The sequence below is a fragment of the Episyrphus balteatus genome, chromosome 1 (assembly GCF_945859705.1).
Source record: "Episyrphus balteatus chromosome 1, idEpiBalt1.1, whole genome shotgun sequence".
In the NCBI taxonomy this organism is placed as follows: Eukaryota; Metazoa; Arthropoda; class Insecta; order Diptera; family Syrphidae; genus Episyrphus; species Episyrphus balteatus.
The window spans coordinates 170,274,730-170,294,343 of NC_079134.1; the positions used below are offsets into that span (position 1 = coordinate 170,274,730).

The 19,614-nt window shown below is 35.2% G+C and overlaps 4 protein-coding genes across 5 annotated transcripts in view; 1 reads left to right on the forward strand and 3 right to left on the reverse strand.

The window, feature by feature from the left end:
• LOC129906681 (myotubularin-related protein 14) overlaps positions 1 to 398 on the reverse strand; it is a 29,665-nt gene extending 29,267 nt beyond the window's left edge. For both annotated transcript variants that reach the window (XM_055982563.1, XM_055982561.1), the window contains exon 1: positions 21 to 398. The gene's annotated coding sequence lies outside the window, so the exon portion shown is untranslated. The remainder of the gene's footprint in view (positions 1 to 20) is intronic.
• A 2,456-nt stretch (positions 399 to 2,854) lies between these two features.
• On the reverse strand, positions 2,855 to 7,596 carry LOC129921560 (ribonuclease 3). The gene is made up of 4 exons (XM_056003446.1): positions 7,368 to 7,596; positions 5,829 to 7,301; positions 5,035 to 5,776; positions 2,855 to 4,971 (listed from the first exon to the last, which is right to left on the reverse strand). The coding sequence occupies exons 1-4, from the start codon at positions 7,489 to 7,491 to the stop codon at positions 2,913 to 2,915; spliced, it is 4,398 nt and encodes a 1,465-aa protein (XP_055859421.1). The 5' UTR covers positions 7,492 to 7,596; the 3' UTR covers positions 2,855 to 2,912.
• A 2,024-nt stretch (positions 7,597 to 9,620) lies between these two features.
• LOC129921575 (uncharacterized) lies at positions 9,621 to 12,936 on the forward strand. The gene is made up of 5 exons (XM_055980451.1): positions 9,621 to 9,823; positions 9,888 to 10,338; positions 12,005 to 12,297; positions 12,359 to 12,626; positions 12,688 to 12,936. The coding sequence occupies exons 1-5, from the start codon at positions 9,684 to 9,686 to the stop codon at positions 12,784 to 12,786; spliced, it is 1,251 nt and encodes a 416-aa protein (XP_055836426.1). The 5' UTR covers positions 9,621 to 9,683; the 3' UTR covers positions 12,787 to 12,936.
• A 246-nt stretch (positions 12,937 to 13,182) lies between these two features.
• LOC129921574 (mitochondrial-processing peptidase subunit alpha) lies at positions 13,183 to 18,496 on the reverse strand. The gene is made up of 6 exons (XM_056003473.1): positions 18,320 to 18,496; positions 17,888 to 18,221; positions 17,414 to 17,830; positions 14,045 to 14,185; positions 13,484 to 13,988; positions 13,183 to 13,418 (listed from the first exon to the last, which is right to left on the reverse strand). The coding sequence occupies exons 1-6, from the start codon at positions 18,361 to 18,363 to the stop codon at positions 13,246 to 13,248; spliced, it is 1,614 nt and encodes a 537-aa protein (XP_055859448.1). The 5' UTR covers positions 18,364 to 18,496; the 3' UTR covers positions 13,183 to 13,245.
• Positions 18,497 to 19,614: the final 1,118 nt, after the last annotated feature.

Sequence of the window (19,614 nt, forward strand, 5' to 3'; positions counted from 1 at the left end):
TGTTGTTTGTTTCACACTACTTTGATTTGATATCCGACGAAAAAACTACGCACACCGCAAATCTCGTTTTTTTTTCTTTTTTTATTTCTTGTCTATTCTGATTAGCACATGAAATTCTTTCTCGTTGTTATTTAATTTATTCCGACATCTTTCAAAGAAAATAAACTATTTTCTGGAATTTTCTTTCAGGTAAAAATAGAGAATTTAATCAAGAATGATAAAATTATTTAGTATTTTTTTTTTTTAATTATTTGCATGAACACACGGTTAATTTGTGTGCTGCGACAAATAAATTTTCTCCGCGTTTAATTTTTATTTTTTTTTGACAGAACAAGCACATACGTCGTATTCAACGACGATGAAAAAGTTGTAATCGTGCGGTGGTGGCACAAAAAACGCCTTTAGTTTTTTTCACATTTCCTTTTTGATTTTTCCATTCGTTTTCACAGGTTTTTTTGTGTGTTGCTATTTTGTTTTTGCCTAACAAGTTAGAGAGGGATAGTTAGGTTGATATTTTAACAGTTGTGTATTTGTCTTTTTTTCTAAGTAATATAAATAAAATGTTAGAAAGAGACAAATGTATTGCATTTTATTGATATGTCAAAATGCATCATTGCCAGGAGTTGTTTAAAATGAGCAACTGTCGAGAAATAATAGCTCAGTCAAATCAAAGAGCGGACTTGGAATTTGTAGAGCGTTAAAAAAAGAAAGAAAAAAAAAAAAAACATTAGGAAACTGTGTAAACATTGGGTAAACCTGGTAAATTTGGTAAGTGTCAAAATTTTCTATGGGTTTGACAGTTAGTTTTTAACATTTAACACTTTACCAGGTTTACCAAGAGTTTATACCGTTGCATGAATACCCCTATTATGTCTTAAAGCTCCCACAGATTTAATAAAAATTTCAACTACAGGTTTTTTCCATGATAAACAGAAAACAAGGTATAGGTCGTTTCAAATCAAAAGTCCCATGGAAAATTGAGCAAAAATAAAAAAAAACTCATTCGCTTACTGGAAGGAAGCATTTATGAGGCAGCTGAACTTTTTCTAAAATTACGATTGTCCGCGGATATGGAGTGATGCAAGCCCGGGAGACGCTCGCCTCCGCTTTCTGAGGCTAACCCAGTAAATCTCACAGACGGATCAATTAATTAAAATAGGGATATCAAGAACTGTTCTTCATTATTTTATCCTAATTTTAGAAAAAGTTCAGCTGCCTCATAAATGCTTCCTTCCAGTAAGCCAATGAGTTTTTTTTTTTATTTTTGCTCAATTTTCCATGGGACTTTTGATTTGAAACGACCTATAATGCTCTATGTTTCCACCTACCCTTAATCCGAGATTTAGCTTAGTAGATTCAAGGTATAACTTCAACGGCCATTTTTTGCAAAAATTCAAAAAGTGAAAATTTTCAAACTAATTTTGTGACAGTTTTTCCGAACGCAATATTAAAAATAATGATGCAGAAAGCTTATTTTTTGGTTTAAAAAACAATTTTTGTAGTTCTTTCCACAAACAAATAACGCTAGAAAGAAATAAAAAATGAAATTTGGCATACAAAAATAGCACAACGGAATCTTGAACGAAGAATTTTCTATGCTTTTCGTTTTGATTTTTTTTAAGCACAAAAAAATCTTAACTAGGGCATTACAAGGGGTTAAAGCTTCTTAACAGTTTTTATATAAAATCACTGAAGTCAAAGTCGTTTGTCAGAAACTAAAAAAAAACCGTCCTATGATGGTTACTATAATCACCGGCCAACAAAATAAGGGTTTAGTACTTTGATCGGACCAGACTATCTTTATGTTTTTTGACCCGCTGAATCTGAAGTCAAAATTTTGAGTATATTGCAAAAAACCATAAAATCGCATTAAAATAGGGAGTTTTTGGCAATTTAGGTACTCAAAATTTTGAGGGTGTACAGGCAAAACTGGCTTTAGATTCGGATTTAGCGCGGTATAATGATTCGAAAAAAAAACACAAATGTTTTATTAAAACCTAAGATGTTTCATAGTACCTACCGTTAAGGCTAGTTTTAAAGCTTAAACCTTCTCTGTGATTCTATCATTTTACCATTATTATAAGATCTTAAGAGTTTTCTCAAAATTCAAACTTTCTTCCATACTTCAATACAAGGATTTTTTTTTCTTTTAGAATTATAGTCAATTTGAATTTCCCATCAGAAAAATTAAAGTAATTAAATCCATTTTCTATACATTTTATGGAAAAGTAATTCAACTTCAAAAACCTAAATGTTATAGGTATGTATTAAAGAATTTCCTATACAATTTGATATTCGAAATGAGAGCATTTACGAAATTATCTCATTTTGGCTGTAGTGAAAACAGGCTATTAGATTACAATTACTTTACAAACTTTTTGTTTCCGAAACAAAATCATACTTTTCCATAGTTGTTTGGTGTGATAAACTCAAACCGAAGTTAGACATATGCGATCAGCTATCGTTTTGAAATATTACCTTTAGTTAAATGCAAAAAAAAAAAAAAACTGTTTTCCGTCTTTAAAGACATGTTTATATCTTTTTTTATTATATGAGGAAAGATTTAAAAAGATCATGAAAGAAGAAAAAAAAATACTTCTCTTCTAACTTCTTCTACTTCTCTTAAACAAATTTCCCAACATTAAAGAATAACCTCCAAAGAAGTCAAAAAACGTTCTTTTGCATTCTTTAACGGTTATATTTTATAAATCCCGTACTCGAGTTCAGCGCACCGAAAACCTTTGGGAAAGTATATAGTTTAGCCTCGACAACAAAAAAAGTTTAATTTTGTAAATTCATTATCTGTCCAGAGGCGTAGTAAGATCTATTTAGAGGGTTAATTAAATAAACTTACTTTGATTATAATCTATTCGTTTAATTCAAATTTAAAAATTTATTAATAAACTTTACATTTAAGTACTTAACTCTCCGGATTCAATTTCGGAAGACGATGAGACGTCTTCTACATCTGCAAGTGCTGAAAATGGCTTGCAAGTCTTGACATTGAGATCATTAGTTGTTTTTTTGTCTTCACTCGGCTCAGGGATTTCAATTTTAGCATTACTTATGGTTGTTTCAGGCAGAGGTGGAAGAGGAGGAGGGAAATAATCCATCGACTGAGAAATATCATCTTTAACTCTGCTGGGAGTAATTACAAGCGGAGGAGATCGTCGATCATCCATAACAATATGATCTCCCAAATCATCATCGGACAAAGGACTCAGTGAATCATCGACAAATGGTGATGGTTTCTTTTTCGGTGAGTTACTTTGTTTATTTTTCAAAGAACAATCTTCCTTTACACTGCCTTCACTACAAGACGACGTCTTTCTGCTACGTTTTCGCTTTTTCTTGTGCTTCTTCTTAGGACTTTTACTAGTGTGAGATTTTTTCTTTTTCTTCTTTGACTTCATCACAGTATCAGAGTCAGAATTGGGTGCATCATCATCGGGAAGCTCATCCGATGAGATATCCTCACGCAGACGATATTGCTTAGGCAGATGAGATTCATCCATATCATCTGCAAAGAATTTTTTCGCAGGTTGCTTCAATGAATCCTCCAGATCCGAATTAATATCACCAGTTTGCTGTTTAATACTCTTTGCAATTACCCTCTTCTGATGATCCAGCTGCGGGAAGAGCTCTCGCGAATTCTCCAAAGCCTGTTTGGCAGCATTCATTTCAGCTTGCTGAATAGTATGTCCAGTAGCTGTGGCCAATCGTTTCGATCTGAAATACACTGCCACCGTATAAATACGTGTGTTTGTAGGACCAATCGATTCGACCACTTTGTAGATTGGAATGTCTGGCTCACCACCCTCCATTGTCCTCAAAGTAAGGCAACATTGTTGAAGTTTCGATTTCGGATCGTTCCAATCTTGATTCATGATGAACATCTGCAAACGTGGAAATAAACAAACATGACAAAACTGTTCACAATACATCAGTCCTTTGTCCACATACAAAGCTCCCAGAAATGCTTCTAACAAATCAGCTCGATCTTTGGTCTTCATATCTGATTTTGGATTGGAAAAGACCGCATACTGAGTCATGCCTAAATCATCACACACAACTGCCTGAGTTCGATTGTTGACCAAAGACGATCTCAAGAGTGACAAATGTCCTTCATGATGCTCAGGAAAATGCCGATAAAGATACTCAGAACAAATCAATTGCAAAACCGTATCGCCTAGAAATTCAAGCCTCTGATTTGAGCCCAAAGTGAGATGGGTAAATCCAATACTTCGATCAGTAAAAGCACGAGCAAGAAGACGAATGTGTTTGAATTTGATTCCAATGGAATCCTCGAATTTAGTCAGCTCCTGAAGCACCGGATAGGAGGGTATACAGTGACGATCACCGAGTGGTTCTTGTTCCTGCAATGGATGCTCAGATAGATTCTTCCATATATCCTTTAACGTCTCATCGCCCATGAACAGAGCATTCATAAACACCTTATCAGCTACTGAGATGCCACCGTCCAGCAGTAAAGCACCCATTAAAGCTTCAAAACAATTCGCCATTGCATGACGCAGCTCCAATTCATGACACAAATCTGATCCATGAGCATAAAGCATGTACTCTTCCAATTGGAGTTTTTTCGAGAGTACAGCGAGATGTTGATTCTGGACAATAGCAGCCCGATAAGTGGCCAAACCACCTTCCTCTAGATCAGGAAACATGAAAAATAAATGAATGGAACTGAGGAATTCAACAACTGCATCTCCGAGGAATTCCAATCTCTCATTGTGGGTGATATTCGACATGGTTTCATATTCCTTACCAAATCTGGACATGATGTTGATTAGAGTGTTGATTCCTCGCTTGCGGGTGTTCATGTAATGAATCTTTCGATCTCCATATTCTGGCTGACGGATACCACAATTAGTCAAGCTATTCCTGGCATGATCTGGATTTGTACCAAAGTTCTCCTTATACGAGGGATGAGTTAGTGCTAATTGCAGGAGATATCTGGAAAATTTAAACCAGGAAATCAGCAAATAATCTAAAAAAGAAGAGAAGGAAGAGACTTACCTATTTTTAAACTTATGTCCAATATTTTTTTCCAAAAGACTCAATGACTGATGGAAGCGCAAATGCCCGGTTAGAACTGGAATCAACATAGCATGTTGAATCACATCACACATGATGCCAGTTCTATAGAATCCTTTAGAACTTATAGCAACTGTTATATTCCTCTTCATCCGACCCTGAGTACGCATTTCTTGCAAACGAATCTCCTTCTCTTCCAGCTTTCGTTTGTCCTTGTACGATGGCTTGGACATGTTTGCCATTAAATGACGAAATTTAACATATTCCCTCCATGCTTTTTGATATTCTGGATTCCCGGCATAGCTGAGTTGTGGTGGACGAATACCAAAATGGACAATAGCTGGATGAATGATTGCTTCATTCTCCTTATCCACACAATCGGGTATATCGGGGACATTGCGGTCGAGTTGATCGATTCGAACAGAACATGGTTTTTGGCCGGGTTTTGTGACGACCATTCCTTTGATATAATCAACATAATCCTGCCAGTCATTCTGGGCAATGTCAGCCATGGTGGACAATCGTTCGGGGTCTACCAGAGGCCCAGAATTGTCCAGCAAATACTTGAGCACCTCACTCATAGCGAGAACTTCTTTGCCATTGTCAGCTAGATCTCGAACGAATCGTGGAAGAAAATGAAAAGCTGGACAGGAAGTGTCTGCGTTAACATTCGGAAGAAGACTAAAATCAACCAATTCGAGGAGTTCATGGAAGAGATACTTAGCTGAAAGGAAGAGAACGATAAGTCTTGAATTCATATAAAAAAGACAACTTACAAAATAATTCCAGCTCTTGGATAGTAAAGTTCTCAGGGATCTTCTCGGAAATGTACAAAATCGTATATTCAATGTTAAACCTTATAACCTTGCAAGTTGGCAACTCATCAATAGGCGAATGGGAGAACAGAGAGAATCCTTCAAAAAGAAACTCATGCTCGTCATGTTTGATGATTGTGGGAGTCTTTGTAAGGAAGTTAGTTGGAGGAGAAACAGTTATCCGGTAATGATAAAGTTTATTGGCATTGTTTGAATTTGGAATGCATTTGGGGATTCCCCCTTCGCCAGGATAAATTCCATGCCGAATACCAATTCTTCTTGATTTAGCCGAACAACGACAAAGTGGTCCATCATTCATTTCACCGGGGTCATTGTGCCACAAATCTGGATGCAGCCGATAAGGATGTTGGACTTTTCTAGACAACTCTTCCATACAACAATCTTGTTCAATTTTAAACTCATCGTCTGACGAGTCCGACGACGATGATGAACAAATTTCGGATTTGTGCTTGCAAAGACGACGACGATGTTTGCGTGGTGGAAGAGTATAAGCTTCCATTTTTGCCTTGGCTTTGTCAGATCTTTTAACCAATTCTTCATCGAAGAGATTACATAGAGCTTCGAGACGAGAAGTTCCTTCAACTTCGTTGCCATTGTTGGTTCGACGATAGTAGATATCAGCTGGAGATGAACGAATCCACACGTCTTTTTCTTCATTCTCTTCCAATTCGGCTAGTTTTTTGGCAATCTCTTCGGATGTCTCACAGAAATAGCTTCGCCAGTTTTTCAAAAGACGATCTCTTTCCGTTTCCACCTTTTTGGGTGGTTTTTCGGATTGATGATGACTAGAATAGGTCGAGCTACTGGAGGAACGACCTTCGGATGGAGTTGCTCCTCGGGACATTGATGATGGACGAGTTGATGAAGACCGGTAGCTGCTCGAGGGGACAAATGGCTTCCTCGGACGATAGGAGGATCTGTGTTCCAGAGATGAAGGAGGTGGTGGTTGAGATGAGGCGCGTATTGCTGGATTTCGATAAGTCAAATTGTGCCGGGGAGCATACCAAGTCCGGGAATGACTTGTTTGACTTGGAGGAGGTGTCTTTGAGGGATATTCGGTGGAAGCCATACCCGGAGGAGCTGGCTGTGGAGGATAGTTGACGTAGGATGATGAAGATGGCGGTGGTGGGGGATAGTGGAGGTAAGGAGTGACCGGGACCGGCTTTTGTGCCGGAGCTGGTGGTGGAGGACCATAAGATGGTAATGGAGTGGAATAATATCGATGGGGTATGTTGGCAATTGGTGGTGGGGGAACTGCAGGGTTGAACGTGGTCGGAGTTGTTGGGGGATAGACTGGTGAAGGGTAGATATTTGTTGGCACGTTGGCGACGTATGAAGTTGGCTGATTACCAGCGGAATATGTTCCTGGTGGAGGAGGAAGCGGGGTTGAATGGGAAGCTGGTGGATATGTTCCTGATGGAGGTGGCATAAGAGGCTATTGTGAACCTTTGATTGAATGAGAAAAATTGAGATATTTACCTGGCGGGGGTGGCAATGGTGGCTGATGGTGTGTAGTTTTTGTTGAATGAGGTGGAACAGAATAAGTTCCTGGCGGCGGAGGTGGTAATGGAGGTTGGTGTGAGCTTTGAGTTGGGTAACTCATTTTGCACACAAGTTTTGTGACAAAATTGTGTGTTATTTATTGATTTATTACTAATTTAATGCAAAATTTACGATACCCATAAACTTTATGAAAACGAAAATTTTTAGACAGACCCGACAGACTTTTTTCGTGGATGTCAAACTAGATGGAAGAATTCAGAGAGATATTTGCAAAATTTTGGTATGTTTGATTTTATTTTTAATTTTGAAAGGATCATAGTTTTTTTTATCCAGGAGCTACATGGGCAGGTTCCATCAAGCTAGTTGCAAAAAAAAAACACATTCCCTGTACAAAAAAAGATTTAACTCATTGCTCATTCTTTGACAGTTTGAGGTCTGTTTAGGTACTGCCTAAGACTGAAATATTTCTACTTTATCAACATTTTTAACTCAATTCCTGTTTGGGTACATTGGAATTTGAGTAGTTTTGTGAATTTTTCTTGACAAAAGTAGAAATATTTATGTAAGCAGTATCCAAAACATCCAAACTAATAGCCCGTTTTCAATAGAGCCTAAATGAGATAATTTCACAAATTAGGTCAGTTCAGATTTCAAATTCAATTTTTTTTCTATACGATTTGACATTCGAAATCAGATAATTTGCGAAATTATCTCATTTGGGCTCTAGTGAAAACAGAAAGAACCATCTTTCATTGGCAGCTTGTCTTCCACCTCCTCTTTTGAAAATCATAACTTTAGATTTTTGAATGTTAACAAAAAGATTCCATAACTGGCAGTATGCAAACACCTTATTGATCATAAGTTGTAATGCCTCTGGCGAGTAGGCGAACATAACAACATCATCAGCGAAGAGTAATGCTTTTATTTGCACACCCGCAAAGAGAACTCCACCAGGAAGGTAATCAATCAGATCATCTAAGAAGAGTGCAAATAAGATAGGACTCAGTGCCAGTTGTACAAACGTGGATCAGCCTTGGTTCAGGAATTTAACCCACCGATTTCGGCGGATTAGCTGCGGGTCAACTTCGGTTTAAGCATGAATGTGGTTATTTCTACACATATGAACCTTGAAAAAGTGCTAAATTTCAGCCTTGCTACCGATTTCAGAAGATAAAAGTTGCTGATCCATGGATTAAATATTTGTACAACTGGCCCTCAGAGTACAACCCTGCTTTACTCCTGAAGTGGTAGCAAACCATTCGGATAGCTCAGTTCCATTCCACACTGTGGAATACGCCTCTTCAAGTACGCTTCCGAATTTCTGTGACATTCCAAGACTATACAATTTATAGAACAAGGCACCACGGCCAATGGAATCAAAGGCAGCCTTAAAATCAATGAAAAACACAGACAGTTTTTTACCTTGTGACAAAAAGTTTTCTGCTATACTTCTCAGGACGAAAATATTGTCTATCGTTGAGTAGCCATTTCGAAAACCTGCTTGAAACTCTTTCAACAACTTATTTGAAGCGATCCAGGCTATAAGACGCTTATGAAGAACCGTCGTAAAAATTTTATAGGAGGCGTTCAGGAACGAAATTCCTCTATAATTTTCCGGATCCAATAATGATCCTTTTTTATGAATTGGGCAAATGAACGAATCGCGGAATTCATCAGGGAAGAGCTCAATATCCATTACTCTGTTAAAAACCAGAGCTAAACTTTCCTTGAAGTGTTCTGTCGCATATTTATAGAATTCCAAGGGAATAGCATTTGCAACCGCTGCTTTGATGCCATCCTTGAGAGTTTTCAAGGCCAGTTCTATTTCCAGTTTTGTAATAATTTCATCAAGGATCTCGTTGGTAAATCCAGGAGCTGCATATTGCCATATTGCTGCCGAAGTAGTCGGATTAAGTAGTTCATCAAAGTGGTCACGAAGTGTATTTATACAGAGCTTGGTGTTAATTTTTCGGTTTTCACCATTTAGTTCCCAAGCTAATTTTTAAAACTCAGATGCATTTTTACATGTGCTTTCTCTGTTTTTTTTGTTCTTTGTCGCACAGCATAAACAAAACAAACTACAAACATGGGTACTTTTGCTCAATTTTTTTCTCTGGGTTTCATATTTTTGTCCAAAAAGAACCCAAACAGACCTATAATCAATTAACTATTTTTTAACGTGAACGCACCCATTTGTTATCAGCTGTCATCTAGTTGTCATCCACACATGTTTTGCATTTGTTTATAAATAAAAAATAGAAATTTTATTTGTCTTTTCTTGAAATTCATCAAATGTTAAGAATAGTTACAAATTTTAGAAAAACAATAAATAAATTTCATCTTTTTATTAATTTAAACCAACTCCAACTCCAACATTCAATGCCATATTATGCAGTTGCAGCCGGTTGGGAAAAAGGAGTCTACGAGACATGGTAATTTCTTTAAAAAAAAACTGTATAAATAGAACCTTTATTTATTTAAAATTATTAATCCAAGGGCCATTTGTGAAAGAAGAGTAAAAGGTTTTTCAAAACCAATATTTAAAAAATTCAAAACCAAAGAAGAGGCTGAGGCTTTTCTTAAAGCCCATGGAGTAGGCCGATTCTCAGATGATGAATCATTTGATCCTATTGACGATGCAGTTCCATTAGGTTGGGTTCCAAAGAAAGAGAAAGATGCCAAACTAAGAGAACTTTTAGATAAAAAACTCGCTAAAACTAAAGTTGTTCCAAGTAAGCAAAAGAAAAGATATGTTATATCGTCTTCGGAGGAAAGTGTGGCCAATGCCAATGAAGTCAAATATCTAGGATCTTCCTCATCTTCATCGTCCTCGGAGGAAAGTTATAGCGAGAGCGATGATGAAGTGAAATCAATTCGTGCGAAACCAGAAGTCGTAGAGAGTTGGCCAGATGATGTGAATTGGGAGGAAGATGATGATGACATTTTGGTTTGTTTAAAATTTACTTTCTACACTCAGAGAAAAAAAATAGTCATTAATAGCTATTTTTTAACTATTTGCATATTTTAGTTAAAATCGGTATAACTATTTAAAATAGTTAAAAATATGTAGTTATTTGTGACTATTTTAATAGTAAATCGAAGTTTTTTCCAAACTAACTATTTAATAGTCAATTTTGACTCGACTACGTAGCACCTAGGTTTGTGAATGCGCCCACTTTCTTTTTACCCACGGATCTTTTTTTGTTCTCGTTTTTTCAATCAAACTTTTATTTTACTCAATTAATTTATCTTCTTTTAAAATAAAATTTTATTGTTTTTTTTTAAACAATCGGTTTCAAGTCAAGATATCAAAATTTTCAGTTAAATTTACGTTTCTGCTGATGGTTAACAACATTTACACACTTACTGACTAAACGGCCGCGTTTTTTTGGAAAAGTTACTTTTTTACCGTTATAAAAGAAAGCCGTGTTGATCCTGTATCCTGTTTTTTGCTTGTTTTTTTATTTTTAAATCAAATACTCTCTTTTTCGTTCTCTTTTTTTTCTTCGAAGTTCTCTTTTTTAACGGCTCGGTAGCAAAATGCCCATTTTAGAAATGGGCACGTTCAAAGAGCTAACATAAAGCTATCGGATAGCTTTTTGTTGTTGTAAACAATGTTAAAAATTAGCAAGGAAACGAACCATTTTCTGTCAAAAAATAATCTGAAGGTATCCGAGAATTTCTGGTATACCTCAGGTATCCGAGTGATCAGCTGATAAACATTTAGCGTTTTTTATTTTGATTACTTTTCGGGGGATTATTCAGCTTAAAAATAAATACAAATTAGCAAGAAATAAAGTCAAAGCGATTGTGCAAGTACTATTCAACAATAAAAAAAATGTAGCTCTTCATTCAAAAAGATATTCCAGATACGGGTATCCCAGATAGCCTATCCGATAGATGTTTGAACGTGCCCAATGTCACAGATGGACACTGTAGAGGTGGTATTGTTATATCTACCTCCGCTTAGACGGGAGAGTCAATTATTTAAAAACCTCTAAAAATTAAAAAAAATAGTAATTAAATACATAGTTTTTTTTTAATTTATAATATAAATAGAGTGTCCCAAATCGTTCAAAGGAAATATGCTGATAGGCCAAAAAAGGGCTCTCGGAATTTCGTAGCTTTATCTCCCAGTTCATAATTGATTTTTGTTGTTTTACAAATTTTACTGAAAAATTAGTTATCTATAATTTTGAACAATTAATAATAATAATTGTAATTTCTTACTTTTGTTTTATTTGGACCAACACCCTGAAAAAAATTACATGGTTTGACACTCGAAAATAGAGACTTTTGTTTAAAAAGAATTAAACGACAAGAGGTTTAATTCTTTTTAAACAAGTCTCTATTTTTGTACCACACGACATCAAACTTGTACTTGCACTGGCACATATGCTTCTAAAAAATAGTTATCTGTACAAAATAGTTACTTTTAACTATTTTGCTGTGGCATCTGACTAAAAAATAGTTATTCGCACAATTTTATTTATTTCTATATAGTGACTATGCAAATACCTACATAGTTACAAAATAACTATATTTTTTCTCTGAGTGTACCTTCTATTTTCGATTTTTCCTTAAGTTAATAATTGTCTTTCTCATAAATTAAGCTAGCTGCAGCAGCTGAGGTAGAAGGAATACCAGAAAATTCTAATCCTTTAAAAAGGAAAACACCTCCCGAAACGGGCGGGGGTGGCCCATCAAGTAGCTCAAAAGTTCTGAAAAAGTATTCACATGAATCGAAAATTTGGGAGCCAATTGGTTTGAAGAAAATTGGCAATTTTGAATTTCCCATTGATTCTGAAGGTTTTGTGATAGTCTATACAGATGGATCATGTATAAACAATGGTAAAGCCAATGCCGTTGCTGGCTATGGTGTTTACTTCTCCGAAGATCATCCATTGTAATAAGTAAATCAACTGAAATTTTTTGCTTTCTTTTTTAATTTGTTGTTTATTTTATAGAAATGCTGGTAAACCAGTTAACGGAAGGGTTACCAATAATGCTGGCGAAATCCAAGCTGCCATTTATGCCATTCGAATTGCTAAAGATTTTGGCATTAAAAAACTATGTTTGAGCACAGATTCTCAATTTCTTATCAATGCTGTGACTGCATGGATGAAAAATTGGAAACGAAATGGATGGAGATTGAAAGGTGGTGACCCGGTTAAGAATAAAGAAGATTTTGTGATCATAGATGGTTTACTAGATGGAAGTATAAACATTAAATGGGTAAATTTTGTTGTTTTATGTAAAAAGTGATTTTAAAAACATTAATTTTCTTTTTCTTTAGAATTATGTTAAAGGCCACAAAGGAATAATTGGGAATGAAAAAGCTGATCGTTTAGCACGACAGGGTGCAGCACTCTACAAATCTATGATAGGAAAGTAATTTAGACCAATCTCTTTAATATTGTTTATATTTTAAGGCATGATGAGCATAACAACTAAGAATTTTTTTTAATATATTATGGACCTATATTGCTCGAGTAAAATAAATCAATAATCGATATCCGACACGTTTACAAAAACTTGAGACTATTTGGGGCCTCATTCAGCTTGCTAAAAGGAAGCTTGTTGGTTGGGGCGCGAATCTTCAATACATTTTAGCGTCGTGTTAAAGCACTGGGCGCCATAATTAAGTAACTAAGATCTTCTATAAAATTGGAGAGATCTGGAATAGTGAGTTTTTTCGGTACGCAAAACGATATTGAGTAATGTTAAGAAAAATTCAATATTAGAGATAGACTTCAGAAATGAAGAGAACTTTAGATTGAATCACCATGAATAACGTAACTAAATAATGATTTTGTTTTTATTCCCGTTTTTGTATAATTTCAACAATTAAAATTTACTTAAATAATGAAAGCCGCCGGCTAGAGGCAAACTTTCCACCATTACTCAACGCGCTTTGCACGTCTTTAAGATCAGGCAATTTGGAAATTTCTCCTCGTGCCGCCATCGATGGTGGTGTGGCCAATATTCTTTGAGCAACCCGTTGAATATCTTGTGCTGTTACTTTTTCTACAAATAAATACAAATTTAAATAAGAATTAGACAAGTTTAAATAAAGAACAAACAAATCTCACCAATTTCTGTGATAAAATGTTCTGGTCGTTTTCTATGTCCAGTTGCCAGCACTTGTCTGCCAACATCTTCAAATACCACAGGTCTCGATTCAAGATTCATCAACAACATAGATTGCAGTTGTATTTTCGCACGACTCAATTCTTCTTTACCAGGCTCGGATTGCATGTTAACTAATTCGCGGGTAACAACTTCGACCATTTCACGAACATTATTTGGTGGAGCACTAGCATGGATGCAAAAGACACCTGAATCACTGTAGGCGTGATTGTATGCAGTAGCACTATACATCCAATGATAACGATTAAGCACATTTGTGTAGAGTCTCGAGTACATTCCTTTGCCTGGGCCACCAGCTGAAAATGAACCACCACCACCCATCATGATGTTAAGGACACATAATGGCACAAAATCTTTGTCTTGATGGGAACATCCTTCAAGACCAATGACTATGTGAGCCAGTTCTGGAAGACCAGCTGCAGCATAAATGGGAATATCACATTCTTCCTACAAAAAAGATGAGAATTTAGAATCAGATGAGAGTGGAGACAAAGCAGACTTACCTTTCTTAGACCACCAGTATACTGTGAAATGGATTTATCTACGGAATCAGCTCCATAGCCACTGATCTTCTCCGTATCCCAAATAGCAGGTTGTGCAACAAAGAACTTCTCAACGTTTTTCACCAATTCATCGTGATCTACCTATGGACGAGTTAAGATACAATTTTAAACTAAAGAAATCTTTGATCTTGAAAGTGTTTCTAATGTTGTTAATATCTGGAATTGGCTTTATTTTAATACGAGAAGTCAAAAGATTATAGGCTTAGATATGGAAGATTATAAATATACATAGTTTTCATTTTGTTCCAATTTCAATAATTGGAAATTTCGTTTTGTTTCGGGATTTGCGATCAGCAAAAAAAAGTTAATGCTATTTGTCATCTTTTATTAACAATGCCCTCTTTTTTTGAGACTCTGGTAACAGCCTTAGAAACAATAGATTTGGAAAAACTGACTATAGAGTTTCTTGATGAAGCGAATAAAAAGACAAATTCAGAAGTTTTGCATAGTGATTCCGTAGCAATGTAATCGAAAAGCAAAATCAAATGCTATAAGTGTGGAAAACTTGATCACAAGCTTTCTGAGTGGAAGACGGCAAAACGAAAACCAACATGTTGGCAAACCAAAAGTGAGTACCACTGATGTCTAAAAACAAAACAGTTTAAATTTCTATCTGGATTCCGGTGCGACAGATCATAATATGGTAAACGATGAGACAAAAAAGTAAAGTTTTAGACACTCCGATTCAAATATCAGTCACAAAGAACGGAATTTACTTAGTGGAAAAATGTAATGTCGAATTCCTTTCAATTTTTTGAATCGCCTCAAAAAAATCGAATTTTTGGTGTTAAAAAGGAACATGAAAACAGACCGAATTCTTTTTGCGATTGTATGTGTGTCATTTGACAACAATTTTTACACGAACGTCAAGCTGAAACCAAAACAATTTCTGCAAAATAAAACCAGAGATTCGTTTGATCAATAATTTTATTTATTTTCTTCGGTAATATAGATTTATTTTAATCAGAATCAAAGGGAAATTGCAGTTATTATTAAGATCTGAGTGAAGATGAAGTAGAAGGTTATTATTTTGGCCGTATGCTGTGGTTTTACAGAGAAAAAATTTTCTGACGACAATTACGAGAAGAAAAGTCACAGTAATTTGACTTTTTCACAAGAACTATGCCAGGAAAAAATATATTTTGATCGCACATTGTTTTTTTTTTTATTTATTTCATATTTTTCCGCAATAAAAATACGATATTCAATTAAAATTTACTCTTTATTTGAAGTTGGTGTTCTCAAATAAACAAACAATACGAAGAAAACTTTCAGCTTGACGTTTGAGAAATGTCAAATGTTCCAAGTGTGTGTGCAAATCCGTGTAAATCTCTCAAAAAAGAGGGATTAAAAAAAAATTCGAATTCTGCTTCGTTTGAGGCGAATTTTTTTTCTATGGAACATGATTTTCAGAAAAAATTCGCTTCGAGATCGCCAAAAATTCGATTTTTCAATTGAAAGGAATTCGACATAAGAAAGTTTATCAACAAAAGGCAAGAAAACCGTTGACATAATTTCAGATGTCCTGTACGTTAAATATTTGTCCTGCAATTTACTTTCTATTCGAAAACTGGAAGCCAAAGAAATAGACAGTTTTCGAAAAAGAAAAGGGAAAACCTATAGGAAGTTGTGAGTAATGGAAAATGTTACGAGTGAATGAAACTCGGTTTCCTGCTGAAAAAAGTCCCGAGTTAAGCGAATGGGTAATAGTGGTGAATATTCTTTAATCAACTTTAAGAAATTATAATAGAATGTACTGTCCCATACACACAGTAGCAAAATAATGTGTTTGAAAGCTTCAATCGTGTTATTATGGAAAATATAATATAATAATTTTAAATGCCAACGTCGAAAAATCTTTATGGGGAGAAGCTGTTTTAATTCACGCAAACGAGCTTTGAACTAAGATTTTTGATAGCTGGTAATTTTGTATCGGAGCTAAGTTTATCCTGATTGCGTTTTTTTAAAATACAGGAGTATCCTGTAAAATACAGGGCAGATGGGACCCCTACTTAAGCACATATCACGATAATCAAGATGAAAATAAACTCGAAGCTATATCCGAAGTAGGAGGGGAAAGTAAAAAATGTGAAGATTCAAATCATGAAGAATGTTTCGAAACCGAAGATGCAAGAGAATCCGATTGGAACACAAATGATGAAAATCAACGTCTTTTTTTTACACTTCAGAAATTTTCGATGTAGTGAGCTTAGAGCAATCTACGATCTACAATCAAACTAACAATTAACATAATATAGTACATTAAAAATTACTACAGACATCGAAAAACAATCACGATAGTGGTGCACTAGTCCGAAAACTTGTTTTCAATCCCACCTTACTTATGTTAAAGTCGATATAAGACTTGTTTAAGTTAAAAAGTTTAGACATACGATTAAGAGGTTCATGTATGCCATAATTATTTCTATGAAATTCAACGTGTAAAAGTTCAAATCTTCGAAGGTGGTGAGACCCTCAGCCATAATTTATCCCGATACGGGCTAACAAGATTGGATCATCAATGTTTCCATTAAGAAGTTGATGGAGAAATATTAGATCATTATTAAATCGCCTTTGATATAGAGTTTGAATCTGAAGCAGTTGGATCTTTTGTTAATATGGAGGCAGGTTATACGGATCAGACCAAGGAAGTCCCTTTAGAGCGAATCGTATGAAATTATGTTGAATTGATTCAATGCGACTTTTAATAAATTTCATAAAATGGAAGCATAATATTCGATATGGGGTCGAACGTAACAATTATAAAAGGAAATTCTAACATAGGGGTCGTTAAATTTTGATTGTTGCAAAATGCAATAATCAAAAACACTCGGTATTCGTTTCCTAGAAAAAGTAATTGTATGGCATTTAACTGGGTTAAGTGATAGCCTATTTTGTCCACACCAAAAACTAAAGCTATTAATATCGTTCTGTAAAAGAACGTGATCGTGTCGTCAGCAAATATTAGAATTTCACTCGAATGCAAGCATGATGCGATATAATTTATAGTGACAATGAATAGAACAGGACCCAGGTGGCTTCCTTGAGGAACACTTGAGTTAACAGTGAAAGAGTCTGAAAGACGTTTTCTAAATTTTACCTGATAGGACCTATTAATATCTACTTGGCGAACTATAAAACCGCCAAGTAGTTTTCAGGAATTTAGAAATTACAACTTACATCGCGTAGGGATTCTTAAGCTGCTAATTGGATTGTTTTTTTTTTTTTATAATAAATAATGTTACATATTAATATTTATTGTTAATATCTGAAATTGGTTTTATTCTAATACGAGAAGTCAACACTTACCCCAACTCCTGCAACCACCATCCTCTGTGGTGCGTGATGATACTTGAGATAATTCAAGAGCACATTTCTATCAATTTGTTCCAAGTTTTGCGATGGACAGAGTTTTGGCAAACCTAATGTATTATCCCTATAAGCAGCTGCATGAATCATATCCATCAAAATGGTCTCCTGTTCTGGTCGCATGCCCAAAGTCTCTAATTCAAATTGAATTGTCCTCCGCGCAATCAATACTTCTTCCTCTTCCAACCTAGGCCGCAAAGTGACATCGGCTAAAAGTCGAGTTACCGACTCCACCGCACGACTATCAATACTAGCAGCATAAATGAGGGTATCCCTCGAGCTCTGGCAATCACAGATTCCACCGTTTTTCTCTAGTTCCTTGAGAATGGCATCTTTATTTGGGAAATTTATAGTTGACTGTTGTTTGAAAGATTAGGATTTTATTTATTCTAAGTGAATTAAGAAAAAACTTACATTAAAAGCTAATTTCTCAAGAAAATGTGACACTCCGCTGGGATATGCAACTTCATAGCGTGGTCCCGAATCGATTACCAATCCCACAGTGCAAAATTGACCGAAACGTTTCTCAGAAGCTACACGCAAACCATTTGGCAATGTTGTCACTTGAGTAACATTGTCATCTTTGCTAGGTTTTGCATATTCAACTTCTGGCAAATCGGAGAGGGGCTTTGTTAAAGGTGGCAAGTTTGTAACAATTTTATTGGAGGGTATATTAACAACATCTTTGGGTAATGCAGATGTTCCAAATGGAGCTGATTGTTTGCTTGATGTAAAGGTTCTAGAGATTCTGTGTTATATACAAAATATTTGATAAAATTTCGTCAGTAAAGAATAAAGGAAGGTTAATTTTGAAGACTTTTCTAAAGCTTTTTTGTAGAAACTTACCCTTGCCAGGAATTTTTTATTTGATTTAATCCTCGGAAATACATAGTTGTTTTTTATTTTATTAGATAACAATATTGTTAGTTTTTATCGATTGGTATTTATTTCTGGAAAAATAAATTTATTGCGAAAACATGCCCCTCGTTATTTCACCGACTCTACTAGAAAAATATTTTTCAGCTAACATATGAAATGTCAAACGATGACAGATTGACGGAAGAGCTAGATGGGCAAAAATATGAAGTATGATAATAGGGTGTTTTTTACTATAAATTTGTAATTTAAATTTACTCCGAAACGTAAAACAAATACAGCCTTAACTACAATGACCTAAAAAGTGAAAAAGTGGGAATTTACTTAAGTAAACATTTTTTATTTCTTTTAAGCGCTATTTGTTTTTGGAAAAAAAAAAACTACAAAAATTGTTTCTTAGACCAAAAAATAAGCTTTCTGCATCATTATTTTTAATTTTGTTTTCGGAAAAACTGTCAAAAAATTAATTTGAAAATTTTCACTTTTTGACTTTTTGCAAAAAGTGGCCGTTGTAGGGTAGAGTTGCCTATTTTCGGCCGTCTCCAGTTTCCGGCCACCTTTCCGAAAATCGTTATAACAAGGGATTTCATAGGGTTTATTCCAAAATTTTGCTCTCATACTGTTCTCTTATTTGTTAGAACAGCATACGAGTGAAAATTTGGAATAAACCCCTTCGAAATCACTTGTTATAACGATTTTTCGAAAGGTGGCCGGAAACTTTAGACGGCCGAAAATAGGCAACTCTACCCTAGTTATACTTTAAAAACCTTAGAGAATAATTATCGGCCGTATTCTGCTATTCGATTCACGTGAAAGTCTTAAATAAGGAGCGTTTAAATGGGCGTTTAAATTAAACTTAAACATTTTTTTTCTTTAAAATTTATTAAACAGGCGGAAACAACGATTTGCTTTCGAAATTAAACGTTTTTTCAAAGCCATGCTGACGTGGTAAAGGAAGGAAATCTCTGGATTCACGTGAATCGAATAGCAGAATACGGGTGTATATTATTTTTTGGAGTGCTTGTTCTTATTTATAATACATTGTAGCTCTATATGCATTCATAGGCGATGCTCGTGAGGCTTAGGTACACACTTTCAATGAGTGACGCGGGCCACAAACGAATACACAAAAACGATGGCAACCATCAAATGAAAATTAGCTAAAGTAGCTCATCAATTTAACGAAACTAGCGCCTCCTATAATAAAAGATTCACTCTCCATATTATATATTCTTTAATGTTGTTTTCGATTGGAATGATTCCGG